This window comes from Alosa sapidissima, chromosome 15 (assembly GCF_018492685.1).
Source record: "Alosa sapidissima isolate fAloSap1 chromosome 15, fAloSap1.pri, whole genome shotgun sequence".
NCBI lineage: Eukaryota > Metazoa > Chordata > Actinopteri > Clupeiformes > Clupeidae > Alosa > Alosa sapidissima.
In genome coordinates, this window is record NC_055971.1 from 26536458 (window position 1) to 26552626 (window position 16169).

At 42.0% G+C, this 16169-nt stretch overlaps 1 protein-coding gene across 4 annotated transcripts in view; it reads right to left on the bottom strand.

The window, feature by feature from the left end:
- Positions 1-16169, bottom strand: part of LOC121683515 — a 37210-nt gene that overhangs the window by 18678 nt on the left and 2363 nt on the right. For 3 of the 4 annotated variants that reach the window (XM_042063145.1, XM_042063144.1, XM_042063146.1), the window contains exon 1: positions 859-943. Coding sequence is in view for 1 of the 4 variants with exons in the window: in XM_042063147.1 (XP_041919081.1) it covers positions 7267-7324; positions 7499-7594; positions 8009-8081; positions 8172-8299; positions 8472-8596; positions 15491-15620; positions 15869-15955 (697 nt within the window). In the remaining 3 variants the exon portion in view is untranslated. Of the gene's footprint in view, positions 1-858; positions 944-7266; positions 7325-7498; positions 7595-8008; positions 8082-8171; positions 8300-8471; positions 8597-15490; positions 15621-15868; positions 15956-16169 lie in introns of those variants that run through there. The other variant, XM_042063147.1, reaches the window with a different exon arrangement.

Here is a 16169-nt window from a genome sequence, read left to right on the forward strand (position 1 = left end):
ATGGTATGAGTAGAGAAATGAGAAACTGCTTTTTTGATGTGCACAAGTGACACAATGATGTGAAGATTAAACAGGTAGTTTTGAGACTGACACCCACGTTCAGCCGATAGAAACTTCTAGAATCACAGACTTCCCTAAGGGCGCAACAAATCATTACTGGTTTCGCTTGGCTGATTAGCCGACTAGCTGCTTGACCAGCATAATTACATTTTTGAGGTGGTCCACATTGTCAAGTGACACTTAAGCTCAAACAAGCTGAATTGAAAAAACAAATACGATGATAGTTATTAAGTTTGACTTTACTAAGAACAATGTTTGGAGACTGGACATGTCTGGACATGTTTTTTGGAGTGTTAGCAAGCAAAGCTATAACACGTGCAAAGCTAAAGCCGCGTTTGATTACAAAGCACCTGGAATATACTGGAAACAACTTCAGGGAATACATAGAGTTCCAGTAACATCAGAGTATAAATCATAGTAAGCATGTCATGATTACAAGGGGGTCCTTGGAAAATGTTCTCCCCCGGAAAGGGTTTCTGGCCCCAAAAAGTTTGGCCCGTCTATGAACGATACTTTCTGACCACAAGTGTGTGTCTCTGATTTTTCATGCGTAAAGACAACTTACATGATTACTGTGTAACTAGGAATATACCAGCTAGCAAATACATGGGTTGAATCTTGCCACAAATTCAGAGAATATAGTTCCAATTAGATCTAAGAGTTCAAAGTATAGTAAGCCTGTTATGATTCTCTACCGGAATGGGTCCCTGGCCCCACAAAGTTTGGCCGCAGTCTTAGAACAACACACTCTCTGAGCTTCTGATAACTATTTTTATTTATAATCATGAAGCAACTTACTTTATTAATGTCACCTTTTTCAGAGCTGCAGTGGATCTTGCTGAAAGTTCAACTGAATAGTGTCATCCAGGCTATTTCCTTAAACTAATGTAGACTACCTTTACAGTTACGTCACCATCACCGCCGACTGTGATTGGGTAATTTGATTGGCTCACTGCCAGGGAATATGTACTAGTGTCATGTCGTAAGGTTAAGCTTGTCATAACTCATGTTAGACAATTACATTAAAATTTCATATAAGGGCATTATACATATCTAAAGCATATTACACATATTTAAACAAGATGTACCGCAGAGCGGTACAAAATATGACCGCCGCCCAGTCCAGCACATTTTTTCCACAAAAATAAATCACGCTGAAAGGCCTATGATTCTAACTGTCTCACTAAATTGCATTATCCACACTCAAGTCTCATTGGTATCTGCTAGACAACAAGTACCAAAACATGATTAGTTCATAGATTTCACATGTAAAATTCATTTTATACAACCCCACCTCCATCTTGCCTGTTCATAATTCTGAGAAATTCTTGAATTGTGTGCATGTGTGCATGTACATGTTTATGTTATGTGTATGTGTGTGTGTGTGTGTGTGTGTGTGTGTGTGTGTGTGCGCGTGCTTGTGTGTGTGCCTGCGTATGTGCCTGTGCATGCATGCGTACATATGTCTACTGTGTGAGTGTGTCATACGTATGATTACTGTGAATGTATGTGTGTGCGTGTGTATCTGTTTGTGCACATGTGTGCACATGAAATGGGTTAACATGACCCCTGGAGGCAAACATACAGAAAAAAATGGTCATCCTAGGCCCTACAGTTCTCAAGATATTCACAGAGAACTGTGTCTGCCCTACCCTCCTTTCGGGGGGTCCAGTCCAGCGGGGGGGCTACAGATCAAAACGAAAAACGACGGTTCCATGCTATCCATGTGGGGTTACATGCCCACCAAGTTTTGTGTACCCCGGTCTTTCAGTGTCCCGGGAATCCTTGACGGAAATTTGGGCCACTTCGCTGTGTGGCGTTCATAATAACTTGATTTGTTAGACAGACATAAGCATAGGGCATTTCTCAGTTTAACTCTCAGGTCTAAGCCCACTCTGCTACCAGTCCACATTGATGGGGTCAATGTGGAGGTGGTTAGCACCTACAAGTATCTGGGTCTCCACCTGGACAATAAACCGGACTGGTCAGCCAACACTGACGCACTCTACAAGAAAGGGCAGAGCAGGCTGTACTTCCTGAGGAGGCTGCGGTCCTTCAATGTGTGCAGTAAGCTCCTCAGGATGTTCTACCAGTCTGTTGTTGCCAGCGTCCTCTTCTATGCAGTAGTATGCTGGGGAGGAAGCACAAGGAAGAAGGATGTGGGGCGAATTGACAGGCTGGTAAGGAAAGCTGGCTCTGTAGTTGGAGCTGAACTGGAGTGCATCACTTCACTATCTGACAAAAGGACCCTGAACAAACTGATCAACATCTTGGACAATGAGTGTCACCCACTCCACAGCACTATTGTTAAGCAGAAGAGCCTGATCAGCTGGAGACTTCGCTCACTGCCTTGCACAACTGACAGACTGAGAAAGTCATTTGTCCCCAGGGCCATTGAACTGTTCAATGCCTCACTTAAGGGAAGAGGAGAGATAGACTTCTCTGCACACTCTGTCTGCCTCTTCACCCCCTCCATGTTTGGTACTGTCTGTCCACTAGCCACTTGTACCACTGTCTTTATGCCTCACTGTTTGCGTGCTATATTAGCACATCAGCACACATGCATAACCCCGCCCCCCTCCATGCCACAGCCGAACTGTGGCCACACTTATGCATTTTCTTAAATAGTTAGATATATAGACTTTACTTTATTTCTGCATTGTTGCACTGTTGACTTACTCATTTGCACTATCACCATGACCACTATCACCATTGCACTACCACCATGACACTCATTCACACAGAGCACCTTAGAGCACCTTACCATACCTTACTATGCACAGAGAATCCCTGCCTCAGTCATTGCAAGCGCCTCTGATTTATTAATCACCACTATGTGGATACTGTTTTTAGAATTGATTTAGATTAAGTGTTAGTATAATTTGTATTTTTGTAATTTATATTTTAGTATATTTTTATATATTGTATTAAGTGTTAGTATAATTTGTATTTTAGTATATTTAGCATATTCTTTATCTTCTACTGTCCTTACTGCTTAGTTGTGTTTTTTATATTATATACTTCAATTACTCTTTCTGCTGTTAAAGAATGTGTTTGTGTTGTATGTATACTGCTGCTGAGACCTTGAATTTCCCCTGGGGATCAATAAAGTATCTATCTATCTATCTATCTATCTATCTATCTATCTATCTATCTCTATCTATCTATCTGTAAATCTTCACTGTTCACTAATATGCCTTACAGTGGACAGTATGAAGGCTTCTCACATGTGTTGCCAAATACTGCCATCTGCTGGATAGCTATGGCCTGTCAACATTCAGGAAGAAATTACATTGTCAGAAAACTTTGAAATGAAGTTTTTTTTTTAAATTTACATTTAATTTTGAACAAAGCAAGAGGCAAACTGGCATAACAGATCATACGATCATAAACAAAATACTGCCAGATGAATACAAATATCTGGTCTTTTCATTCCACATTTCCCATGTTACAGTACAATTGGACAATTTAATGCTGTGCATTCCAGTGCATTACAATGGGAAGCTCATTGTAATGTGAAATTAGGGTAACATACAGTAATGTCTTGTGTCATAGTAACAGTTATTGCATTAAGGCTCTGTGTGAAATATAGCTACCAAATAGTTTTGGGCAGGGGCTGTAAAAGAGAGACATTGGAGTCTTAGGGTCCCAACAAGTGTAGGGTTTACTGTGACATTGTTTGGAGGAGAAATACTGACGATCTTGTTATAAGAAAATAATGCTTATCTTGACCTCACCAATATGGTGATCAATTCCTAATGCACTGTGCTTGTGGCCATGCTTTATAGGAGCATTTAGTACCCATTTTGTATGGAATTTGAATTTGCTTAGTTAAAAAATAGAATAGAAAAAAGAATAATGCCAAATACATCACACAAAATAACGCTCATGCAGGCATTAGCATTGTCTGTATAATCATTAATCATCAGGAGGAAGGTGAAGTCAGTTTCAGTAGCATTAAAGGATAGTAGCTGATTATGAGCAAGATTAAGTAGTTGTTGGAGCGCTGAAGTCCATCAGGTTTTCCTATTTAAGCGTATTGCAGTCCTATATTAACTAGATTAATGCATCAAGTTAAATATGCTTGTACAGTGCTTACCTCTCCAGTCAATTTAAAATACATTCTTTGAAAGTATAAAGTTGCAAACATGTAAAATATGTTGCAAAGAGCGGCAACAATTTAGCATGGTTACAGTAGTTAAAGGTACTGTTAGCAATTGCATGCGATTTTAAGCCCATAACAGTTTTTGTCACATTCAGCAATTATCTCCACACAACCGCTAGTTGGCCATTCTGTGAGTGGCCAAAAAACCAAAAAAAACCAAAACAAAAAAAAAACTCTGTAGGCATCCCAGGCCCCAAAACTGGAAACAAACAAAGTGGGAGTAGCCTGTCCCCCTAACAAATTACGAAACCTTGCGTGGAGTTTCTCTGGGAATACTGAAGTTAGGGATGAGCTACCTTGGTTCAAATATAATGTACATGCAGCTTTAAAGGTACTGTCAGCAATTCTATGCTACTTTTAGGTAGCTATACCTTTAAAGGTACTTTCAGCAATTCTATGGCATTTCTAAGCTGTAACACTATTTTTACAATCGGGGAATATCTCCTCATGATTCACTAGCTGGCCATTCTCTGAATACACCGTAAAAACACTGTCTTCATACACAGCCCAGGCTCTGTGAACTGGAAACAAATAAAGTGACAAATGTGACAAAAGTAACAAATAAAGTCTGTCCTCCAAACAGACAAAAATGTTTGCTTAGAACCATAAACATAAATATCAACGACGTTGATGACGTTGAGGTGAGTTTGTTGGTCCTTCCACTTCTGCCTTTACTGGATCTGCTGTTGACGAACCTCCTGAGCATATTGAGGTGAAGTTGTTGGGATGGTGTTTTCAACATGTTGGTTGCGCTGTTGCCAGACCATGTGTTGAGGTGAGTTTTTTTGGTCCGCTGTTTCTAACGTTGTTGGTTCCGCTGTTGCTAGACCTCCTGGGCCTGTTGAGCTGAGCTGGTTGGCCTGCTGGTTCCGACATTGTGGACAGACTCTGCGAGGTGGGTTTTTCAGAAACCAACAACATCAGAAATGATCATTGGTCACCTTCAGCAGACTCTGTACTGTGAAATACCCTGAAACCTGATTGAAAATGGCATAGAATTTGTTGTCAGGTAAAAAAAGATGATAGTTGAAGAGACACAACTTTTTCTAAGACTTTGCTTAGCTCAAAAATAGCAGTTTTGATATTGGCTGATAGTTACTTAAGACACTAACTGTAAGGGGCCAATTTGTATGGACTCTGGACTAGTTTATATATATAAAAAAAAATAGAAAAATAGAAATAAGAGCAAGAACGATAAGCTTTTCAGTCCACCATTTCTGATGTTGTTGGTTTCTGATGTTGTTGGTTTCCATGAGCGCATTGAGATAAGCTTGTTGGTCAGCTGTTTCCGATGTTGTTTCTGCTGTTGGCAGACCCCCTGAGCCAGTTGAGGTGACCTTGTTGGTTCGCTGTTTCCGACTTCGTCGATTCCACCATTGCTGGTTTTTTTGTTGCCGGACCCCTTGAGGTGAGCTTGTTAATCCACTGTTTCCGTCATTGTTGGTTCCGCTGTTGATTCTACTTTTGGGCATATTGAGGTGAGTTTGTTGGTCCACTGTTTTCATCGTTGTCTCTACTGCTGACGGAGGCCTTGAGCATGTTGAGTTGAGTTTGTTGGTCCGCCCTTTTTGACGTTGGTTCTGCTGTTGACGAACCTCCTGTGCTTGTTGAGGTGAACTTGTTGGGATGCTATTTTCAAAATGTTTGGTCCCACTGTTGGTTGCTATGTTGCCAGACCATGTGCATGTGTTGAAGTGAGCTTGTTGGTCCGCTGTTTCCAACGTTGTTTGTTCCACTGTTGATAGATCCATGGGCCTGTTGAGGTGAGCTTGTTGTTTTGTTGTTTCGGACGTTGTCAGTTCCTCTTTGGCCGGATTTGAGTGTGTTGAGGTGAGCTTGTTGGTCCGCTGTTTCCAACATTGTTGGTTCCGCTGTTGCCAGACCCCCTGGGCCTGTTGAGGTGAGCTTGTTGTTCTGCATGTTGAGGTGGGTTTTTTCAATCCACCACAATCTTGTGATGATGTCTGATGTTCAGCCCTCGAGTCTCCTGAGAGTGCTGGTTGTAGTTCCTGCTTAGGCTTGGCTTTTGCCAGAGTAAGTCTCTCATCTTGGACAATAGCCTTCCCATGGCTATACACCTTGCTGGATGCCGGAATCTGTGGGTCTTGATGGATCTGTGCACATTGAGTAAAAACATGTTTAAACCATTTGCAATTGCAAATCATTTCTGAAGCTACCTTTTTACTACAAGCAATGTTGGATAACCCTTCCTTTCACAGTCCCCTGATGACTATTTACCCCGTAAAGGCCCCTCACTGGTTCTCCTTGCGGCAAGCACATAACATTTCTGCTAACCTCGGGAAACATTTAAACATCCCCACCCCAGACACACACATACTGCGTACACACACACACACACACACACACACACACACACACACACACACACACACACACACTTCTTTCCAATATTGTGCCACTAGGTGACACAAGGATCTGCTCAAACAGCAGCTTGTCAAAAATGTGTAGATATGCCCTGCAATTACATCTGCGAGCAGTACTATACTATGGATGCTTTGCTGAGATAATCTAAAGGGAACTTGGTGTATGTCTTAGATACCTCAGTGGAGGGTGTGGCCATGCTCCATGTTGTTTTGTCGTACACTATTGTTGCGTCAGTATCCTCGTTGTCATCAACCTGGAGGGGAGAAATGATGGATAAAATGCAATACTGTGCTGTGGATGCTATCCAGTAGCCTACAAAACAGCCCATTTCTCACCTGTTTCTCATCAGGTTAGTGATATTGTTAGTGGAACACTTTGTGCAAAAAAGTGGTTTCTCGTTTGATTAGAATTAAGCATTCCCCACCTCAATCTTTTGTCTGTCTTAGATGCCTCGCATACCTTGGTAGAGTGTGTGTGGATAGACCATGCTGTCTTTTCGTACACTACTTGTGCGTCACTGTGGTCAACAGCCTGAGGGCGAGAAAACAGGGTTAAAACAATGTACTTATACCCATAAAGTATTATTTATGTGAGATCATTATCCATTACATCTTTCAAATAATTTGTGGTGTTAGCTGTATAGCTGCAAAACCTACCTGACATGGATTTGGAAGCACCTTGAAGTGGTTTCCTTGAAATCTGAAACGGATGCACCTAATAGAAGAGACTATAGGCTAAGGTAACACGCAACAACAGGTGACATGACCACATGTGACATGATTATAATTTGAATGGCAAAGTTGTCATATGTCATATTTCAAATGGTGCTCATATATCATGTCATGTAACATTTAGTGTTGAAGGACATCTGGTGCCATTTTTCTTTACCTCTGAATCGTATCGATGTATTCTTGGGGAGCATCTCTAAATTTGTCATTTGAGACAATATATCCACGTTTATTCTTGGCCTCCTCAAGGATAAACCTGAAAACAGAGCCGGGGGGGGTTGACATATAAGAAACAAGAACGGGCTGGAGGGGGTGAGGTAGCAGGAGAACTATAAAGAGGTAGAGAGAAACAGGGAGAGAAGGTGTGAGTCTATCTGTGAAATTACTCTGGAATCTGTATACCGGTACATAAAAATATTTGACAATGCTGATAAATACGTGATGATTGTACATGTGAATGATGTTCTACTGATTCTCTTGGAAATACTGAATCCTCATTTTTGCTCAGTGTAAAAAACAATTACGGATATGGACAGAGCCTCTATCCATTCTCCACATTGATTTTTATCTGTTCTTTTGTTCATTAGATTATGAATATGGACGAAAAGAATCAACATATGAAGTGAACGATATCATTTACATATAAAAAGGGAGCATAGGCGTCACTCACCTATCATCATAAGCCATGCTGGGAGTGTAGGTCACAAAACCATGCTGGTACAGCAGCTGTAGAAGTGTATGTTCTGTGAAATAAAACTTCATTTTAACAATAAAAATGTAGAAATACATGTATACTGATCTGAAGATGTCAACAGATGATAAGAATAAAATACCATAGACTGTGTTCTTAGAGTATTTCCTCCAGATTGGCACATAAGCATTGACACGATAACCCTCACGCAAGAAGTGCATAACCACCTGGTAGATGCCACGGCCTGAGTAGAATCTGTGTAGGCCATGACTGGAAAAATAATTAGTATTCATTTCAAAATATGATAATATTAACAATAACCAATGTTTTCTTTAAAGCTGTTTTAATATTCAACATTCACTCCTCCCCTTTTTATCATGTAGTTGCAAACACAGAACTAAATGAACATGAAAAACAACAAGCAACTTTTCCTGTCACTTACGTCATTGCCACATTGCTTCCATCTATGATGAAGATTGGATCTTGTCTTTGTTTAACAGAAAAGGATTCCAGTGGTCCCTTCAGGATCCCACAATACTTCTTCCATGTCTCAGTGAGACTGGATATCTATGGGTGGCCAGAGCATGTTGGGTTAAACAGAGATGAATGGCTGTGGTGCCATGCAAAAGGTTCTCTCTAGAGACTAGGGGCTCTATTTTAATGATCTATAACGGAAGTATCTTTGCGCAAAACGAAAGTGGCTTTGTGGGCGGATCTTGAGCGCTGTTGCTATTTTACCGGCGGGAAAAATGACTGTTGTGCCCGACGCAAATCTAAAATGGGGTGGTCTGAAGTAGCTACATTACTCATGGGTGTGGTTTGGGCGTAACGTGCAATAAACCAATCAGAGCATCATCTCACATTCCCTTTAACAACAGGCATGCTTGTTCCATAGTGGATTGCTATTATGATGGCAGATTTACCAGGTGCAGCCAGGAGCGTTCACAGCGCTATAAGCACTGTTCAGTTGGGAACAGTCAGCTATTGATTTTTCCTCTTGACAAAATGTAATACAGAATTGTCACAAAGACATACTTTCCGATGTTTTGGGATTACTCTCACTGAATCACGAGGTTATGAATGCATGGTGATATTTTTGCAATGTAGTCTAACATTACCTCTCTATGGACAATGCATATATACAGTATCTTCTGTCAGATAAGCTCTTATCTCCCGTGCTGCTGCTGGGGCATTTGGATTAAATGGCATCGGCATGCAGTCAGGGCTCGAAATTCACTTTTTTTCTCAGTGTCCCGAAGCTGTCCCGAATTCTACTTGGCACTGTCCCGGACTTAACCACCAGTGTCCCAAATTCAAGTTCTTGTTTTTTTCCCATTCTACATAATAAACAGCATAATAATCAGTAACTTGCATCACTTAATTAACTCGTTCTGGTCCACCATGTCAGATCTGAACAATTTATTAAACACCATTTTATTAACATTAATCATCTGCTGTTTCACACAACACTCATTTTCAGAGATTGCGCTTTTGGCTCTTTTTTGAGGTTGCACTAGACGTTCTCATTGTCCATCGTTTTGACTGACAGGGTTGTAAAACATTACGTCAATAATCTATTTTCACGTGTCTTTAATTTCAATGTCAGTTTGGTGTGATGTCATGGCCACAGATCTCAGTGAAAACAATTAGCGTGGGAAATTACCACGAAGCTGTCAGATAGGCTACTCTCCTGCCGTGCTCTCACCCTCTTGTGCACACTCAAATGCGTTCCCAATTAAATAAAGTAGCAAAGCGGAGTTAGATCTGCTGCAACTATCCCGATTTAACAAGCTGTTTTGACATTGTAAACGTTCTCTAAGAAGAGTGTAAAGCAGTTTGCAGTAGCCACAACGTCGTCTATTGATGGAAAACATAGCGAGCGGTCTATGATAACCTATATGCTCGGCAGGCCAGATTAAAGTGCGTGGCGGGCCGGATCTATGATAAACTAATAAATGCTCGGCGGGCCGGATTAAAGTGCGTGGCGGGCCGCAGTTTGGACACCCCTAGCCTTAGAACTGCCACAGCGAAATGTCAAATGCTAACTTAAATAACTGTTATCATTGTTATAGGCTACCTTGCAACACTATCGTTTTGTCAAATCACAGTTGCAGTAGGCTATTTAGCTCAGCATGATATTGGTGACGTTTGTCTGTCACTGACAGAAAACACACAGCGTTTTAGTCAGAGAGGACTGTCATCTCGTCTGTCATGAAAACAAATGCTATTTACCTGCCTGCTAGTTAGGTAAGTTAACCTCTATATCGGAAAGTGACCCATTAGGCCTACCGCCGTCACTTAATATTCATTTAACCAATTAAATGGCGGATTCCTAAGGAAACGCAAGCACCCAGCCCATTTGGGTATCTTACTATATTTGTACCAAAAATAACATTGTAGCCTACCATGATTTGAAGAGCAGTAGCCTAAACAGTGTTGTAAGGCTGCGTGTAGGCTACAAAACCACTTATTTACAGATCAGCTGGCTGACGCTGCTTTTGCCAGCTGTCCGTTACGCCAGGTCAAATGTTGTATCATTTTATCCAGACGAGAAAGATACGTTTAGATTCCCATGTGAACAGTTTAGGAAAAAAGTACCTATTTTGAAATTTGCTTTGCCATTTTTTCTACTGTCCCAGAGTTGTCCCAGACATCATTCTATTGTGTCCCGGAAGCATTTTTTATGGTCCCCGGGACGTCGGGACATCTTTAATTTCGAGCCCTGCATGCAGTTCAACATCACGTTTCCTTAAGTCCTCTAATATTTCCTAATTTATGTCATCAACACAGCCGTGATTCATGGAAATGTGTACGCTAGATTTATGCCTATATTTTCACATCTTAATGGACACCACACTGATTTCCCTCGTGTGGTAATATTCTTCCTTGTAATTATGTATGGTTTGCAGAAATGGGAACTGCGTTGTATAGATGAGAAGAGTGAAGTGTGCGTTGCGCAGCATAGGCGGCCAAGGGCTCCTGCAGGTGTAAGCTACGGCCGTTCCTTACCATCAGGCAACTCAACAACGAGAAACAGTTTCCAAGTTGACCTAACTTTCCAACTCTGCACAGTATCCCATTAACTGCATGACAGTAGGCTATTTACAATATTTTCTGTAAAGTATTGTATTGTGTTTGTAAACACATTATCATCAACTTAATGCACGCACAACATTTGTTTGAGCAGGAGAGAGAATAACAATGAATGGACGCAGCAACTACAGAAATTGTAGCCATACTTGCTGCTTTCTTTTACTATATATGGTTACTGGTTAACAGCACATAATAAGCTGATTTAAGCTAATTCAGACTTCAAGGCCATCATGGATATAAAACGTTTTTTGAAAACAACGAAAGGATGGAGGGAACATAGCAAAACTTGGAGTAATTTCAGATGGGCTACAACAAGGTAGGCAAAATTGTGGTGCTTGTCAAAACCTTAGCGCAGCTGGAATAATGCTTAGGCTGATGTTAGAGCGCACACAATGTTTAAAGATATACACAACGGTAAATTGGAACAAAACAAAAGGTAACTTTAGCCTTTATAGGGCTGTATAAAGTTGTCCAAATGAATAGGTCGTAATTAGGTGTTGCATGTAGATGTTGTACTATATAGGCTACTAAATGTTTAGGTGACCAATGCACAAACAAAAAGCTGCAAAATAGGAAAGGCAAAAGCGTGAGTATATAAAGTCAATTGCGCTGGAGTGCAAGATAGAGCCCTAGGGGTGTAATGGTATATAAAAATCATGTTATGGTGTGTACTGTACCTCGGTTTTGAGGTCATGGTTCGGTTAATTTTTGGTACAGTAAGCCTGTGAAGAATATTGCTGATGCACAACACAAATGTTGTCAAAGATGTCAAATGTTTTTTTGACTATGGCAACTAAGGTAACTAAGCCTATGGCAGGGCATTCAGGCCCTCACGGACTACAAGCTCGCGCCACAGAGCTGTGAGAGCAACATCCCTCTGCTCAACAACCTGAACCGCTTCTTTGCTCGCTTTGAAGCACAAAACAGCACCTGCCCACAGAAGACCCATCCCCCTCTACATGAGCAGCCCCTGTGCCTCTCTGCCGACAGCGTGAAGAGGACACTTGCTGCTATCAACACCCGTAAGGCAACAGGTCCAGACAACATCCCAGGTCGTGCGCTGAAGGACTGCGCAGGGGAGCTTAAGGATGTCTTCACAGACATCTTTAACACTTCCCTGAAGCAAGCCATTGTCCCATCATGTTTCAAAGCTGCCACCATCATACCTGTGCCGAAGAAAACTGCTCCATCCTGCTTCAATGACTACCGCCCTGTGGCACTGACACCCATCATCATGAAGTGCTTTGAGCGGCTTGTCATGTCACATATCAAAGCCATTCTCCCCCCCACCCTGGACCCCTTCCAGTTTGCATACCGAGCCAAGCGGTCTACAGAGGATGCAATCTGCTCTGCCCTCCACCCAGCCCTCACCCACCTGGAAAAAAGAGACTCATATGTGAGATTGCTGTTTATAGACTTCAGTTCTGCATTCAACACCATAATACCACAACAACTCATCTGCAAACTGGACAAACTGGGACTCAGTACCTACCTCTGCAACTGGCTACTGGACTTCCTCTGTCAGAGGCCCCAAGTAGTACGTGTTGGCAACAATACCTCAAGCAGCATCACACTGAGCACAGGGGCCCCCCAAGGCTGCGTGCTCAGTCCGCTGCTCTTCACCCTGCTGACGCATGACTGCACTGCAACCTACAGCAACAATCACATAGTGAAATTTGCTGACGACACAACTCTGGTGGGTCTCATCACCAAGGGCGACGAGACTTAATACAGGTTGGAGGTCGACCATCTGACCACGTGGTGCAGGGACAACAACCTCCTGCTGAACGTCAGCAAGACCAAAGAGATTGTTGTTGACTTCCGGAGAGGTCACACCCAACACCTGCCACTGACCATCGACGGTGCTGTGGTGGAGAGAGCGAGCAGCACCAAATTCCTGGGGGTGCACATCAGTGAAGACCTCTCCTGGACCACCAACACTGCATCACTGGCGAAGAGAGCTCAGCGCCGCCTGTACTTCCTGCGGAAACTCAGGCGAGCAAGTGCTCCACCAGCCATCATGACCACATTCTACCGAGGCACCATTGAGAGCATCCTCTCCAGCTGTATCGCTGTGTGGGGCGGAAGCTGCACTGAATACAACAGGAAAGCCCTGCAGCGCATAGTGAACACAGCTGGAAGGATCATTGGTGCTTCACTCCCCTCCCTGAAGGACATTTACACCACCCACCTCACCCGCAAGGCGACCAAAATTGTGAGTGATTCAAGTCACCCCGCTCACAATCTGTTTGATCTACTGCCCTCTGGGAAGAGGTACAGAAGCCTGCGCTCCCGCACTACCAGACTCACCAACAGCTTCATACACCAAGCTGTAAGGATGCTGAACTCTCTCCCTTCTCTCCCCCCTCCACCCTCAGCTACATAACATCCTGGACATTGGACCCACAATGGCCGCCTGCACTACTCCACTTGCACACTTGCACACTTGTACACTTTACAACTTGGTGTTGTTGTCCTGAAAACACAACACTTCTGCTGCTCTTACATAACTTGCACCACTATGCCACTTTCTTTATTACTTAGGTCAAACAGAACTACCCAAGCCTTTTATTGGCCTGACTTTGCACTAGTATTTTATTGACTGTCCATGCACAATTTCAACCAAATTTTGCTGCTCTTATTTTTTCATTATTATATGTGCCCTCTTATTTACTTATTTACTTACTTTTTTGTTTACTTGAATGTTATGTTTGTCTGTGGACTTAAATTGGTAAAATGTCTTGTCTTCACCGTGGGATAGTGAGAAACGTAATTTCGATCTCTTTGTATGTCTGGAACATGTGAAGAAATTGACAATAAAGCTGACTTTGACTTTGACATTAATTGACTAAACTGACATCTGACACTTAATATGTGTGGGAACTCCAATTTTAAAACATGGTCTGCAAGCAAAAAAGCCTACTGTTGAATACAGTACAAGGCCGCAGTTGGTACTTTCGGTAGACATCTGTATTGAACCTAACAATGGTTCGGTATGAATATGTGTACATTTATACTCGTACTAGAGACAGTGATTTAGTTTGTCCTCTGGACTGCTGTAGAAACAAAATGGCAAACGCCATGGAATCCCACTCCTTTTGAAGATATCAATGATCATTAAATAAATCATTCTAAGGCAGGGATTCCCAAACTGTGGTACCACCGGTGGTACACGCGAGCTGCCACTAGGGGGTACGCGAGATGAAAAGGGCAATGTCGGAAAGGTGTTACAAATGATTACTTAATTAATAATCGAATTAATTCATAAATAATAAATAATTTTGAATCGGGTTATAATAATATGGAAACGTGAAATTAAAGGAAAGCATTTGTAAACTCTATAATATGCTATGTTTTCATTAAAAAAATAAGCTACCCACATTGCACGTGATTTCCTGCGGGCAGCCAGAATATCTGGTGCGTTAGTTTCGTGGAAATATAGGCTAGGTGCTAGGTAGAAGGCTATGCGAACATGGAAAACTGGCTAAAAACAGGGACACTGTCCAAAAGGCCCAATTAAAGCGATTGAAGAGGATGGAGAAAACAGAGCAGGAGACAGGTAACGATGGAATGGGATGGGGGGTAGACTGATGAAGGCGGAGGTGGAGCGCAGGGGGGTAAAAGAAAGGACGAGCCAGAAAAGACTGCGCGAAGAAAACGAAAGTATGATGAATATTGCCCTAGGCTTTACGTGGATTGGGAGACAGACTGCCCAAAGCCACAGTGCGTGGTCTGCAGTGAGGTGCTACCTAACCAGTCTAATGTTGTTCTCCACACTGTTTTTTTTTTAGCGTGAGAGCTCATAGACCAGTTGTACATTTTGATTTTGTTATTTGTTATCATGTAGGGCGGCTAATTAAACATGATGCCTGGAATGCATCAATAGAATGTGCTACTTTTTTATGTGTCGGATGGTGGGGGTACGCGAGCCGAGTCAGGATGTAGAAGGTGGTCCGCGGGAAAAAAAAGTTTGGGAACCGCTGTTCTAAGGTAACACATACACACAAATCAGTTGTGTTATGAACATAGGCATGAATACTATATCCCATTCATCTAAATCTTCCATACTATATGTTTAGAGGTATGTGTGTATGCACAAGTTGTTTGAATGTCCCCTCCATACCACCCCCTGCCCCCTTTCACTGTAAGCCCAAAAAACTCTAACCTGACTCCGCCAGATGGATTTGCTCCGCATACCTTGAAAGCTTGCGAGATCAGGATGGTCTCACGAGGCTAAAAAAACTCCACCAATTTACATAATTTTGCTCTCAATCAAAATGTTTAACTTGTTAACCACTGTAAATAGACCCTAGGTTGTTTTTACTCCAGAGTCACACTTTAATGTTGCATATTTTAGACATACTGTACCTCATATTTAACTTTCTGTTCATTTGGAACTCTGTCTGATTGAAGCATCTCCTGAAGTGTTGGTCCACGTTTTCCCCTTGGGTCCCTTGGCAGCATGAAGAAATCATTTGTCAAAGCGAATTGTAGAATTCTGTGGGTGTGACACATAGAGAGGCCACATTGAGAGCAATGTTGTGCCCACAATTCCATTATCTGTGTCACATCTACAGGGATGTAGTCAATAGATGGGTAGGGAACATGTCCAAATCAGATGAATTTTTTAAAAAGTTTTTTTTATAGAACCTCTGAGCCACCGTAACCCATCTAAAAGATTCACCACTTCAAAAACCCACCCCCAGTTCCCCTGACAAACATAATGACTTCCCTGATTTGACCTACCTTCTGTTACATGGTTCAATCCAGGTGTCTGGACCTGTTTGTGTAACAATGAGGGCATCAATTTTCTTGGCCAGTGCGTCCATGAAGCTGTAAATCAAATGTTTCTCTTTAGTCATCAAAATCATGAAACATGTTGTCATGAAGTAACACTCTAATACTTCCCAAATTAGCAACCAAAGACGTAAAGTTGTATTCTGTCATTAATTTTTATTTTTGTTTGTTTCACCCCAAAAAAATGAGTGAGAGAGGAGGCTGTATGTGGACAGTATTTAGTGTACTTGCTTAGTTACATGCTAATCTG